This window comes from Saprolegnia diclina, assembly GCF_000281045.1.
Source record: "Saprolegnia diclina VS20 unplaced genomic scaffold supercont1.27, whole genome shotgun sequence".
In the NCBI taxonomy this organism is placed as follows: Eukaryota; Oomycota; class Saprolegniomycetes; order Saprolegniales; family Saprolegniaceae; genus Saprolegnia; species Saprolegnia diclina.
In genome coordinates, this window is record NW_008246094.1 from 682,448 (window position 1) to 696,964 (window position 14,517).

The 14,517-nt window shown below is 57.8% G+C and overlaps 2 protein-coding genes across 2 annotated transcripts; both read left to right on the forward strand.

Moving 5' to 3' along the window:
• Positions 1-164: 164 nt before the first annotated feature.
• On the forward strand, positions 165-13,678 carry SDRG_08876 (hypothetical protein). Its single transcript, XM_008614775.1, has 23 exons — positions 165-200; positions 243-372; positions 416-1,581; positions 1,635-2,147; positions 2,190-3,659; positions 3,705-4,465; positions 4,510-5,111; positions 5,158-5,428; positions 5,478-6,905; positions 6,957-7,712; positions 7,760-8,419; positions 8,464-8,804; positions 8,852-9,302; positions 9,352-9,428; positions 9,472-9,622; positions 9,673-9,980; positions 10,029-10,949; positions 10,994-11,440; positions 11,490-11,675; positions 11,720-12,479; positions 12,527-12,726; positions 12,776-13,154; positions 13,202-13,678. The coding sequence occupies exons 1-23, from the start codon at positions 198-200 to the stop codon at positions 13,647-13,649; spliced, it is 12,429 nt and encodes a 4,142-aa protein (XP_008612997.1). The 5' UTR covers positions 165-197; the 3' UTR covers positions 13,650-13,678.
• A 47-nt stretch (positions 13,679-13,725) lies between these two features.
• Positions 13,726-14,043, forward strand: SDRG_08877 (hypothetical protein; the record flags this gene model as incomplete). Its single annotated transcript, XM_008614776.1, has 1 exon — positions 13,726-14,043. The coding sequence occupies one exon, from the start codon at positions 13,726-13,728 to the stop codon at positions 14,041-14,043; it is 318 nt and encodes a 105-aa protein (XP_008612998.1).
• Positions 14,044-14,517: the final 474 nt, after the last annotated feature.

The window sequence follows — 14,517 nt, forward strand, 5'->3', positions numbered from 1 at the left end:
GATCTCTGGCGCTCGCGAAACTCAACACTAAACCGAGCGTGCAAACCTCCCACAGTCAATAAGATACCTCCCGGCACCAGCGACGGAAGGGATATACAAAGTGAGAGGTTCGTCGCTGATTGGTCCAATTTCGTGTCCCTTGGCCAGATCTTCGGAGTTTCCAACGCGAGCGGTCGTGCACACAACCGGAGTCGACCATGGTACGTGGCTGCGCCCAGGACGCCTGCCTGACGTCCTCGTAGCCCATCGGCTATGGCGCCGAGCCCGAGATGGTGTGGGCCAACCCCAAGTGCACGGGCGAAGTCCCGAACAAGCGGTCGGGCCACTCGCTCACGCTGCGCGGATCCGAGTCGGCGCTGTACCTTTTCGGCGGTACCTCCTCCATGAAGCGTACCAAGCTCACGCACGAGTGTAGGCTGCGACCACAAGATCCCGCCGGGTCCGAGCAACGACCTCTTTCGCCTCGACATGGCAAACGGCTTTGCGTGGTCGCGCGTCCAGGCCGCGTCGAGCGCACCCGAGGACGCGCCACCGCCGCGCTGGCGACACACGGCCATCATGTACAACGAGCGCCGGCTCGTGGTGTTTGGCGGGTTTGCGGCCGAGAAGCGCATGAACGACTGCTGGATCTTTGACTGCGAGACCAAGCTCTGGGAACAACAGCACGCGCAGAACTTTTGGGAGGGCCTGCCGCAGTGCCGCGGGTCGCACAGCGCGACGCTCGTCGAGCACAAGATGTACATCTTTGGCGGCTACGGCGGCAACGGGTACGGGCGCACGGACTTTAACGACCTCCACGCGCTCGACCTCCGCAGCATGAAGTGGGAAGAGATCCTCACCGAAGGCGAGAAGCCCGAGCCGCGCTCGTCCCACCAGACATGTCTCATCGACAACAACCTCTTTGTCATTGGCGGCTGGAACTCGGTCAAGCAATTCAACGACCTCTTCGTGCTCGATCTGCAAACCAACACGTGGAGCGCGCCGGACTCGAAGCTCCACGTGCCGACTTGGAATCACGCGTGTGTTGGCGTCCAGGCCGTGCCCCACTGGAAGATCTTTATGTTTGGCGGCACGTCCGGCGACCTCGCCGAGTCGGGCAACTCGCAAGGCGCGTACCTCAACAACGTCAGTGTTCTCGACACGGGCACGATGCAGTGGCGCGAGCCGGCGCTCAAGGGCGACGCGCCGCTGCCGCGCGCCGATACGGCCATGATCTACGACCCGGTGGCGTACAAGTTGGTGCTCTTTGGCGGTTGGGCCAACCGCTGGTTTGGCGACGTCCACGTTCTCCAAGTCAACGAGATCGTCGGGCCGCCGTACTCGGTCGCGTCGATTGCACCGGCGTCCGGCCCCATCACGGGCAACACGCGCGTTAAAGTGTTGGGCTACAACTTTACCGGCTCGAGCGCCACGGTTCGGTTTGCGGTGGCCAAAGGATTCTTGGACGTCCAGGGCCAAGTGCTCGGACCGACCGCCGTGCAAGTGACGACACCCAACTTTGATAAATACGGGCCGCTCGCGACCGAAGTCCGCGTCTCGTTGCCCGGCGACTCGTACACCAACATCGCCACGTCGTTCAAGGTACACATTGAGCCATATTGATCTATTGCAGCGGATTGACCCTATGCATCTAGTTTCACAGTGTCACAAGCGCGCCCAAGAGCATGGCGTACGGCCCATGCGTCATGTTCTCGCTGAGCAGCTTGATCATGGCGAACGAGCCGACGTCGTTCGTGCTCCAGTCGATCGACAAGGATGGAATCGCACGCGACTGCGGCGGTGACGTCTACCACGTCACGCTGGTGCCGCGCACCGCCGACGGCACGGACGATGTCGAGAGCACAATCGAGATTACGACGATCGTGGACAAAGGCGACGGGCGCTACATTGTCACGTTCATCCCGCCCGCCGCCGGCAAGTACATGGTCCACGTCACGTTTGAAGGGACGTTTGACGGCATTGCGGGTCCGATTCGCGGGTCGCCGTTCGCCTGCTGCTTCCAGCCTCCGTCCGACGAGATGGCGATCCGCTGCGTCCCAAGTGTCGCGAAAGAAGACGACTTCAACTCGTCCGACCTCATCCGCAAACTCTACACCGACACGACCAAGCGCGCGGGCGACTACAAGCGCGTGCTCAAAGAGCTCAAGGTACGACATACATATAAACAGTGACGAGACACTCGTGGGTAGGCGGACATTCCGAGCAACGACGCGGACGGCCTCGAGGCGCTCAAGAAGATCAAGGACCTCGTGCGGAAGCTCGAGACGGACCGAGCGGCCAACCAGCTGCTGCAGGAGCAGACGGCGCACCTCTTCCAGTACATGAAGAAGATTGGCGGGCACGTCGATAAGGAAGCCGCGGACGTCGACAACCTCATCAAGCTCTACCATGACATTCAAGTGCAAGTGCCCGAGACGGAGACGCGCGTCACCGAGCCGACGCGGATCTTCTCGGAAAAGACCGAGGCGACGATCGCCGAGTACGAGACCAAAGTCAAAAAGTGGCAGGCAAGCATCAAGACGCTCGACTTTTGGGACTCGAAACTCGAGCCTGCCAAGGCGCTCGAGAAGATTGAGATGCAGCTCGTCGAGTGGGAGAATGAAAAGAAGCGCTGTGCGGAGAAGAGCGACTTGAGCCACGTCTTTGGGTTCCCCCAGCGCATGAACGAAACCCACGCTACGATGGCCGCGATCCGATCCGACTTTGACGGCGCCAAGGCCGTGTGGGCCATCGTCAAGCGCACGAAAGCGTTCTTTGCGTCCACCCACGAGATCCTGTGGAAGGACGTCGACTGCAACGTGCTCGCGATGGAGACGCAAGCCGTCTTGAAGGAACTCAAGAAGATCCCGCGCGACATTCAGTGGTGCGACGCGTACAAGGTCATTTTGAAAGAAACCCAGGGCTTTGACAAGACGCACCCGCTCCTCCGGTGTCTCTCGTCGAGCTACATGCGACCGCGGCACTGGAAGCGCATCATGGGCCACACGGGCGAGTTCACGCCACCAGACGCGGACCCGGACCAAAAGCTGGGGTTTCTCTTGAGCAAGCGCCTGCACGAGTATGCGAGTGAGATTGGCGAGATTGCGTACGAAGCCGAGAAGGAGCAGGAGCTCGAGCTCAAGCTTGTCGAGCTCGAAGAGACGTGGGCGCTCGTGGAGTGGGAGATGTCGCCGTACAACCCGACGGACCCGGTCGAGAAGCAAGTGCCCCTGCTCAAGATCTCGGAGGACAACTTTGAGCTGCTCGAAACCAACCAGATTGACTGCCAAGCCATGACGTCGTCGCCGTATCAAGGTGACTTTGAGGCGCGCGTCACCGATATGCACGAAGGCCTCGCATCCGTGAATGAAGTCGTCGTCATCCTCGGCGACATCCAGCGCTCGTGGAGCTACCTCGAGCCGCTCTTTATCCAGAGCGAAGAAGTCAAGAACCAGCTGCCGGCGCTCACAGCCGACTTTGAGGACATCGACGTCGAGGTCCGCCGCATTTTGCGCGAAGCTTGGGTGACCAAGAACGTCAAAGTGGCGTGTACCGTCCCCGGTCTCTTCAAGCTTCTTGAGTCCATCGTCGAGAAGCTTGAGCTCTGCAAGCACCGGCTCAAGGAGTTCCTCGACGGCCGTCGGCGCCAATTTCCGCGCTTTTACTTTATGTCGGAGGCCGTACGTCGCCAGTTTTTGAGTTTGAGTTTCAAATGCTGTGTGTAGGATCTCCTCGACATCTTGTCCAACGGGTCCAACCCCGCCAAGATCATGCCGCACGCGTCCAAGATCTATCTCGCATGCAAGACGATGAACTTGGTGCCGGCGCCGACGGGCCGTCCGACGGCCGTCGCGTTCGTCTCGGGCGTCGGGCACGAAATCGTCGACTTTACCGAGCCCGTGCTCTTGGACGGCGAGGCTGAGATCTACCTCGAGGCGCTCTTGAAGGCCATGAAGTACACGCTCTTCAAGCACATTGAACGCTCGCTCGTGCTCTACACAACCGAGCCGCGCGTCGAGTGGATCAACTACAAGGACCCATCGGGGAAGCCTCTGGACGCAGCCCAAATCATCTTGCTTTCAGCGGGTATCCACTACGTCAAGGAAGTCGAGGCCGCATTCCGGGCCATGGGCGGCGGGGACCGCGAAGCGCTCACGCGCTACAACACAAAGCAGGAAGGGCAACTCGAGGATTTGATCAAGCTCACGCAGAGTAAGATCTCGAATGCCGAGCGCCAGCGCGTCATGTGTTTGATCACCATGGACGCACACGGCCGCGATATCGTTGCCAATATGATCCGCGCCGGTGTCGACGACGCGACGAGCTTCATGTGGCAGTCGCAGCTCAAACACTATTTTTCGCCGTGCCAAGGCAGCTTTCTCAACCGGGACCAAAACTTTCGCGGCCCCAACAACGCGCGCGCCCAAGTGCTCATTTGCGACGCCGGGATTCCGTACGACTACGAGTACCTCGGGAACGGTCCGCGGTGCGTCTTTTCATCTTTTGTTTCGCGAAGTTGAGTGGAATTAGGCTTGTCATTACGCCGCTCACGGATCGTATTTACGTCACGGCGACGCAAGCGCTCAACCTCAAGATGGGATGTGCGCCCGCGGGGCCAGCAGGAACGGGCAAGACCGAGACCACGAAAGATCTCGCCAACGCGCTCGGGAAGGCCTGCTATGTCTTCAACTGCTCGCCGGAAATGGACTACAAGAGTCTCGGCAACATCTTCAAGGGATTGGCTTCGTCCGGGTCGTGGGGCTGCTTTGACGAGTTCAACCGACTCGTGCCCGAGGTGCTCAGTGTGTGCTCGGTCCAATTCAAGGCCGTCTGCGATGCCTGCAAGGCTGACGACGAGCGCTTCATCTTGGAGAACGAACCCGTCATGCTCGACCCGACAGTCGGCGCCTTCATCACAATGAACCCCGGGTACCTCGGCCGATCGGAGCTGCCCGAAGGTCTCAAGGCGCTTTTCCGACCCATGACGGTCATGGTGCCCGACTTGGTCTTGATCTGCGAAAACATGCTCATGGCCGAAGGCTTTACGCAAGCCAAGATTCTCGCGTCCAAGTTTTACGGCTTGTACTCGCTCCTCGGACAGCTCCTCTCCAAGCAGCTCCACTACGATTGGGGTACATTCCTCTTGCATTTGAATCGTACGCAATAGTGCGTATATAGGTCTCCGCGCGGTCAAGTCAGTGCTCTGTGTCGCCGGGTCGTTCAAGCGCGCCGAGCCCGACATCCCCGAGCCGGATCTGCTCATGCGCGCGCTTCGGGACTTTAACATTCCCAAGATCGTCGTCGAAGACAACGTCATCTTTTTCGGGTTGCTCGGCGACTTGTTTCCTCGCAACGACCCCAACATTGACGTCCGGAACGACCCGCCCCGGAAGCGCGACCCGGAGCTCGAGTCGATGGTCCAAGGTGCGTGCGAGGCCATCAACAACAGGTACAACTACTCTGCCTTTCGAGGGGTCGCGAATGCGGTGTCTGCTTAGTCCGCGCGAAGAATTTATGCTCAAGGTCGTCCAGCTCTCGGAGCTTCTTGCGATCCGACACTGCGTCTTCGTCATGGGGCCGCCAGCATGTGGCAAGACAGAGACGTGGAAGACTCTTCGAAAAGCCCGCGAGATCATGGGCATCTCGATGGAGATCCAGGATCTCAATCCAAAGTCGGTCTCGACCAACGAGCTCTACGGCTACATTGTGCTCAAGACGCGCGAGTGGAAGGACGGCTTGCTGAGTAAGATCATGCGGGACCTCGGTTCGCGCACCAAAGAGAACGGCGAGGACGACACGTCGCCCAAGTGGATCTTGCTCGATGGTGATCTTGACGCCAACTGGATCGAGTCGATGAACTCGGTCATGGACGACAACCGCATGCTCACGCTCGCCTCCAATGAGCGCGTCCCGCTCAAGTCGCACATGCGCATGATCTTTGAGATCCGCGACTTGGTGTATGCGACGCCCGCAACCGTCTCCCGCGCCGGTATTCTCTACATTAGCGCCACCGAGGGCTACCAATGGCGGTGCCTCATCGACTCGTGGCTCCTCCGACACAGCACGCCCGACCCAACAAAGAAAGCAAAGGACCAAGGACTCCTCTTCTCGCCCGAGATGCGCGGCCAGTTCCAGGGCCTATTTGACTCGTACATGGAACCGACGCTCAAGTTTTTCAAAAAGCGCCTCGTGCCCATCATTCCGGTCGAAGAGGTGACGCTGGTCGGCAACCTCCTCAACATGCTCGACTGTCTCTTGACGCCAGCGGTGCTGGCCGACTATGGCGTCATGCAGCACAACTTTTGCTTTTGCTGCGTCTGGGCGTTTGGGTCAATCCTCACCGTCTCGGACGACGGCACCGACTATGCGCTCGAGTTTAGCAACTGGTGGAAGAACACGTGGAAGGACGTCAAGATCGTGGCGAGTGCGAGCAACACCGTGTTTGATTTTTGGCTCGACCCCGAGACCGCCAAGTTTAACGCGTGGAGCAAGTCGCCGTACTTTTACACGGCCACGTACAAATCGCCGGACCCGATCAACCAGATCACTGTGCCGACGACCGAGACGTCGTCGATCGCGTTTTGGCTCGAGAATCTGATTTGCAAGAGCATTCCGCTCATGGTGTGCGGCCCCGCGGGTACGGGCAAGACCCAAAACGTCAACGGCGTGCTCAAGAAGCTCTCGCGCGAAGATGCCAACTACGGGTTTCGGTTCACGACGCTCAACTTCAACTTTTACACGACGTCGTCGATTCTCCAGGCTGCCATGTTTAGCCACCTCGAGAAGAAGACGGGGTCCAACTTTGGCCCGCCGGGCAAATTTCGGCTCATTTACTTTATGGACGATCTCAATTTGCCCGAAGTCGACCCGTACAACACCCAGTCGGCCATCTCGCTCTTGCGGCAAAAGATGGAATACCGTCATTGGTATGTTCCAAGCCTTTTCTATTGCGTATGTATCATGATGGTCTGTCGCAGGTTTGACCGCGCCAAGCTCCAAGTGCAAAACATTCTCAACACGCAAATCGTGGCTGGTATGAACCCGACGGCTGGGTCGTTCCTCGTGGATCCGCGTCTCCAGCGGCACTTCACGACGTTCGCGATGGGCATGCCCGAGGCGCCGTCGCTCGTGACCATCTACGAAACGTTCCTCGGCGGCCACTTGGGGACGTTCAGCGGCGAGCTCAACACGTCGTCGTTCTGGAACGCGCTCATCAAGGCGGCGCTCACGCTGCATACGAGCGTGGTCCAGACCTTCCGCAAGACAGCGGCCAACTTTCACTACGAGTTCAACGTCCGGCATCTCTCGAATGTCTTTCAGGGCCTCATTGCGAGCAAGAAGGAGCGGTTCAACACGAGCGAGAAGTTTGTGTTGCTCTGGCTCCACGAGAGCGAGCGCGTGTATGGCGACCGCCTCGTGTGTAAAGCCGACATTGAAAAGTACAACCAACTCGTGCAGCTCCAAGTCAAGCGGAGCTTCCCGACATGCAACACGTCGCGCTACTACGCGGCCGAGAACTCGTGGCCGCTGATTTTCTGCCATTTTACAAAGGACGGCGACCCCGAGTACGACCAAGTGAACGGCACCAACCTCGACGACCTCAAGAAGAACCTCGAGATCCAACTGCGCGACTACAACAACAACGAGAACAACACGGCCATGTACCTCGACTTGTTTGACGACGCGATCAAGCACGTCGCGCGCATTGTGCGCATTTTGCGCAACGAATCCGGGTACGACGCATCGCGGTGTTGAAGCCGGCTCACGTTGTGTGCTGTAGACACGCGCTCTTGGTCGGTGTCGGTGGTTCGGGGAAGCGGTCCTTGGCGCGGTTAGCGTCGCACATTTGCGAGTACACGGTCAAGCAGATTTCGATTTCAAGCAAGTATGGCGAGAACGAGTTTAAAGAAGATCTGCGCAAAATGTACATGGTCATCACTGACCAGTGCAGTCGCAGCGAAGAGAAAGGCGGCGTCGTCTTCCTTCTCACCGACTCGCAGATCACGAACGAGAAGTTTCTCATCTACCTCAACGATCTCCTCGCGTCGGGCGACATTCCCGACTTGTTTGCCACCGAAGACATGGACAACATCGTCCAAATGGTGTGCGTCATGGCCGGCACGAAGGAGCGCAAGGAAATCATCAAGTTTTTCCAAAGCGAGATCCGCAAGCGCCTCCATCTCTGCCTCTGCTTCTCACCTGTCGGCGACGACTTTCGCAGCCGCGCGCGCAAGTTCCCGGCGCTTGTCAACTGCACCGTCATCGATTGGTTCCAGCCATGGCCCAAAGAAGCGCTCTTGAGTGTCGGGAAGGAAAAGCTCAAGGACATTAGCGACCTCCTTGGCTCGGACGAGTCGCGCGCCGGCATTGAAAACTTTATGCCATTTTCGTTCGTCTCGGTGAACCAATGCGCCGAGCGCTTTTTCCAAGTCGAGCGACGGTACTTCTGCTGTACATGCGATGCGCCCCGTCAAACAATTGTAGGTATGTGTACACCACGCCCAAATCGTACCTCGAGCTCCTCCAGCTGTACAAGAACATTTTGAAAAAGAAGGTCAAGGAGTACGCCGGTGCGATCGAGCGTCTCGAGAAAGGACTGCAAAAGCTCAAAGAAACGGGCGAGACGGTCGCGCGCCTCGAAGTCGAGCTCAAGGGCAAGCTCGAGCAAGCCGAAGACAAGAAAGCCGTCGCGTCCGGCATCGCCGAGACGGTCAACAAGGAAAAAGCCAAAGTCGAAGTCGAGTCCAAGAAGGCCGAGGAAGAGGCTGCCAAATGCGCCATCATCCAAGCCGAAGTCACCGAGAAGCAGCGCTCGACCATGGAAGGTACGTGAAGCGAATCACGAACGGTTATAAAACTTTGTGTACAATAGATTTGGCCAAGGCCGAGCCAGCGGTGCAGCAAGCCATGGAAGCCCTCGACTCGCTCAACAAGAAGGATCTCGGCGAGTGTAAGACCATGTCCAAGCCGCCGGTGGGTGTCGACGACGTCTTCGGAGCGACAATGGTGCTGCTGGCCGGCGTGCATCCCAACGTTGTCGTGACCAAGCAAGGCAAAGTCAAGGACTTCAAGTGGGACGCGTGCAAGAAGCAAGTGCTCGGCAACATCCCAGAGTACATCGAGTACCTCCTCAAGTTCAAGGACCTCGTGGACGCCAACCAAATTCCGACGCAAAACTGGAAGGAAGTGCGCGAGTTCCTCGAAAAAGAGTACTTCAAGCCCGACATCATTGCGACGAAAAACAAAGCCGCCGCCGGTCTCTGCAGTTGGGTCGTCAACATCGTCATGTACTACGACATCCTCGTCACGGTCGAGCCCAAGCGGTGCGTCTGGTATCATCACAGTCACCACCATCTCACGGCGTCATCTTAGAATGGCGCTGGCGGCGGCCAACTTGGAGCTCGAAGCCGCCAACAAGCGCCTCGGCGAAGTCACGTCGCTCGTAGCAGGTGCGCTTTGCGTCCACGGTCACGCCTAGAACGAGATGCTTAGATCTCAACGCCAAGCTCAACAAGCTGCTGGAAGAAGCTGCCGCAGCCGAAAAGGAAAAGGAAGACGCCATCAACTCGGTCGAGCAAGGCAACCGCAAGATGAAGCTGGCTGGCACGCTCACCAAGGACCTCAGTTCGGAAAACGTGCGCTGGTACGACGACAACCGTCCAACGAAAGTCGGTGACACGCGTGCATCATTAGGGGCATCAACGTCCTTCAGCTGCAAAAGGAGAAGGATTTGCTCGTGGGCGACTGTCTCTTGGCGTCTGCGTTCATCTCGTACATTGGTCCGTTCACCAAGCCCTTCCGAGACGAGCTCATCAATAAGCACTGGGTGCCGTACCTGCGCAAGGCGGCGAATGGCAACTCGATCGCCATGAGTGAAGAGAGCAATCCCGTGTACATTCTCACCAACGACGCGGAGATTGCCGAGTGGAACACGCAGCGTCTTCCTGCCGATCGCGTCTCGACCGAAAACGGTGCGATTGTCGTCAACACGGTCGCCATGGGTACGTTTCTACTTTAAAACGTTTGGAGAATTGCATAGGACGTTGTAGGACGCCGGCCGCTCATCATCGACCCGCAGCTGCAAGCGATTGCGTGGATCCGCGAGAAGGAGGCGCCGTTCAACCTCCAGATCGTGCGCATTGGTCAAAAGTTTTGGATCGAGAAGCTCAAGACGGCGCTCGGCACCAAGACGGCGTTCCTGATCGAAAACCTCGGCGAGAAGATCGACGCGATCCTGGCGCCTGTCATCCAGCGCTCGACGTCCAAGCGCGGTAACCGCATTGAGATCACGGTTGGGGATGCGTCCGTGCCGTACTGCGACGAGTTCCGCTTGTACCTCCACACGAAACTCGGGAACCCGCACTACCCGCCCGAGATCCAGGCCGAGTGCACCATGGTCAACTTTACCGTCACGGCGCTGGGCCTCGAAGACCAGCTGCTCAACCTCGTCGTCTCGAAAGAGCGCTCGGATCTCGCGATCAAGCGCGAGAAGCTCATTCAGCAGCAAAACCAAGGCAAGATCGAGCTCAAGAAGCTCGAAGACATCATTCTGCAGTACCTCGCGGAAGCCGACGACGATATCACCAACAACCAGCCGCTCATTGCAATCTTGTCCGACACCAAGTACAAGGCGCAGATGACGCAAAACAACATGGAAGCGGCCAAGAAGACCCAAGAGAGCGTCAACGTAACGAGCGAAAAGTACCGGTCGATCGCCGCGCGCGGGTCGCTCCTCTTCTTCCTCATGATCGACCTGAGCAAAGTGCACTCGTACTACATTTACTCGCTCGCTGCGTTCCAGCAAGTCTTTCTCCAAGGCGTGTACAACCTCCCGATGGCATCGCCCGTGGCCGACGAGCCTCCAGCCGACGCGGCAGTCGATGGCGAGGCCCCGCCCCCGCCCGATGCGCCGCCCGCCGAAGAAGCCACGATCGAGTTTTCGGACGAAGACATTGCCGCGCGCTGCACAGGTGCGTCTCTTCTGAATGCGTGGGTCGTCATATCGGTCACGTAGGCTTGATTTCCAGCATCACCATGTGCGTCTTCAACTACATTCGGCGCGGCCTCTTCGAGCGCGACAAGCTCACGGTCGCGACGATGCTCTGTCTCAAGATCTTGCTGCGCGACGGCGGCCTCGTCGACGCCGAGGTCGACGCCTTCCTCCTCGCAAAGTCAGTGGCCGAGCCGGGCAATATGGGCGTTCTCGCCGAGTGGCTGCCGCCGTCCTGTTTTGCCAAGCTCAAAGCGCTCGAGACCCTAAAAGTGTTTGCCACCGTGGCCGATGTCATGCAGAACGACCCGGACGAATGGCGCAAGTGGTTTGCCGCCGAAGACGCCGAGCAGTGCAAGCTCCCGGGCGACTTTACCAAGCTCACGCCATTTCAAAAGATCATTCTTCTCCGCGCCCTGCGGCCTGATCGTGTCACGAACGCCCTCCGGCGCTTCATTCTTGACGCGCTCGGTATTTCTCTATTGTGACTTGATACACTGATACCTAACACGCTTCGTAGGCGAACAGTATGTGACGCAGCCGCCGTTCGACATGCTTCAGACGTTTGAGGAGACGAACCCTGCGATCCCGATTTTCTTTGTGCTCTTTCCCGGCGTGGACCCGACGCCGTGGGTCGAGGACCTTGGGCGCACCAAGGGCGTCAGCATCGAAAACGACAACTTTATCAACATTTCGATGGGCCAAGGTACGCAGGCCTAGCGTCCGACCCGATGTCTCAGCGCCTTGTAGGCCAGGAGCAGCATGCTGGTGACTGCCTCAAGAAACTCGCAACCAAGGGCGGCTGGATCATTCTCCAGAATGTGCATCTCATGCAGTCGTGGCTGCCGATGCTCGAGCGCCAGCTTGAAGAAATCGTCGGCGAAGGGCCGCACGAGCTCTTCCGATGCTTCATTTCGGCCGAGCCGCCGCCGATTCTGCTACCGCTTGAGCTCAACGTACCGGAATCGCTCATGCAAAGCTGCATCAAAGTGGCCAACGAAGCACCCTCCGACATTCAGTCGAACCTTCGCCGTGCGTGGGCGACGTTCGGCGAAGACAAGGTCGATGCGTGCACGAAACCCACCGAGTTCAAAGCATGTCTCTTCTCGCTGTGCTGGTTCCATGCCATCGTGCTTGGGCGTCGGCGCTTTGGGCAGCAAGGCTGGAGCCGTGCGTACAGCTTCAACACGGGTGACCTCACGATTTGCGGCAACGTGCTCCAGAGTTACTTGGACAACAACGCGACAGTACCGTGGGACGACATTCGATACATCTTCGGCGAAATCATGTACGGTGGGCACATCACTGACAGCTGGGATCGCCGCACCAACAACACATACCTCACCGTACTCATCAACCCGGGTTTGCTCAACGGTATGGAGCTTGGACCCGGCTTCAAGTCGCCAAACCCGGCCGAGTTTTCCTTCTCGGATTACGCGACGTACATTGAAAAGAACATGGTACCCGAGTCACCTCCGCTCTTTGGCTTGCATCCGAACGCCGAGATCGGGTCCGTTGATGATGGGTAATCTATGCTCATGGTGGCGGCGACCATAGGTATCTCACGACGACGTGCGAGACGCTCTGCTACACGATTGTCAGTATCGGTGGCGGCGGCAGCAGCGGCGGCGGTGGCGGCTCGGACAAGACGGCGATGCTCAAGGCGACAATCGACGATTTCGAGGCGCGAACGCCCGAGTTTTTCATGATGCTCGACTTGCAAGAGGTCGCGGCGCCCGGGTTGACCCAAGACCACGGTACAACGATGCACATTTCTTGGAGTATGTACGGACGCTCGGTGAATAGGTCCGTTTGTCGTCGTTGCGCTCCAAGAGTGCGACCGCATGAACGTGCTTTTGGACGAGATTCGCAAGTCGCTGGCCGACCTCAAGAAAGGTCTGAACGGGCAGCTCAACATGTCCCAGTCCATGGAAGACCTCGCGACAGCGATTGGGCTCAACGAAGTGCCTGGTCGCAACCCGTTTTCCCAGTGCAAGTGGGAACGGAAGGCGTGGCCGAGCAAGAAGTCGCTCTCCGGTTGGTTTGTGGACATGGTCAAGCGCCATGCGCAGCTGCAGAAATGGGCTTCGGACTTCATCACGCCCTTCTCGCTTTGGCTCCCAGGGCTCTTCAACCCCACAGCCTACACGACTGCGTGTCTTCAAGTCACGTCGCGCCGCAAGCTGTACGACGTTTGATCGAGCTCACAGTCGTTGTAATACTGCTATATAGGATGCCACTCAACAAGATGACGGTCGAGACGCACATGACGACGGTCATCAACGCCGACGCCATGACGTACTACCCGGACGACGGTGTCTTTGTTCACGGCCTCTTCATCGAAGGCGCGCGTTGGAGTACGGTCGATGAAATTCCGACCAAGTACAAGGTCGGAACGTCGCCGGCGACCGAGTGTGGTGGCATCGTCATGGACAGCAACCCAAAAGAGCTTCTGTGGATGATGCCCGTTGTGTATGTCAAGGCTGTCGAGACCAAGCCGCTTTGGGAACCCACATCCGTGGGCTACTTGCGCCACGATCCCACAATTTACGAGTGCCCCGTGTATCTCACACGCTTCCGCGGTCCGACCTATGTCCTCCTCGCGACGCTGCCGACCGACTGCGGGCAAGAAAAATGGGTTCTTCGTGGTGTAGCGGTTCTCTTCCAAGATGACAACTAAGCATCATGTCTATTTGTACAGCTTTTACACGTTCAACTTGTGTACCATTATCGCGCGGTTTCTAGTACAAGGCTGGATGTCGACAGAATCTGAGGATCTGATTTTGATTTCCAAGCAAACACAACGCACCAAGATCACGCCACCGATCGTCCTGCACCGCGACCTCCAGTCGCTGACGCCGCCTCAGTCGCTGGCGACTCCCGAGGACTTTGACGAACTGCGTAGCTTTGCCGCCGACCGCGACGCCTGGAAAGATTTAACCGGCCGTGTCGTCACGGGCCTCACGGCAGCCGCAAGCGTCGTAGGGCGACGACAGAAGAGCCAGACGAGCCCCCGCGCCGCCGCCTGCGCAGCCACGGACCGGCAAGCGAATGAAGAAGAAGGAGATTGCTAGTCTCTACGTACGTATGCGAAGTCTTTGCGTAATTATGAAGATAACGCAAAACATGCTCGTATATATAAGCAAACACAAATTTAAGTTGTGTAACAATTTGGGCCGCCATCTATCCGCGTGGACCCCCACGCTGTTTCGACGTGTCTCGAACATATCTCGGACCTGGCCAAGCGCTGCCCTCAGAGTCCGAAAATACACAACCAAATCAACGCATTAGGCGCGGCTGTCGATTGAGCTATCAAGCCTAAAGTTAGTGCAATATCCAGATCTTACGTGCTCCCAACAAGAAAAATCGTAGGAATGGCTATATAGTGGTGATAAATCATGGTAAAATGGTAGTTTTTGGGAGGAATATTTGTGTATGTAGTTGGGATGTAAAAAAAAGAGACAAGGGATGAAAGAAATTGGCAAAAAAGACTCCCCGTCCGGGAATTGAACCCGGGTCACCCGCGTGACAGGCGGGTATACTAACCA

Bases quoted from the DNA above. Each gene is read 5' to 3' on its own strand.
- SDRG_08876 (XM_008614775.1), top strand. The intron at 373-415 runs GTACCTCCTCCA...GCACGAGTGTAG, and splicing joins GGCGCTGTACCTTTTCGGCG to GCTGCGACCACAAGATCCCG. The intron at 13,155-13,201 runs GTACGACGTTTG...ACTGCTATATAG, and splicing joins GTCACGTCGCGCCGCAAGCT to GATGCCACTCAACAAGATGA.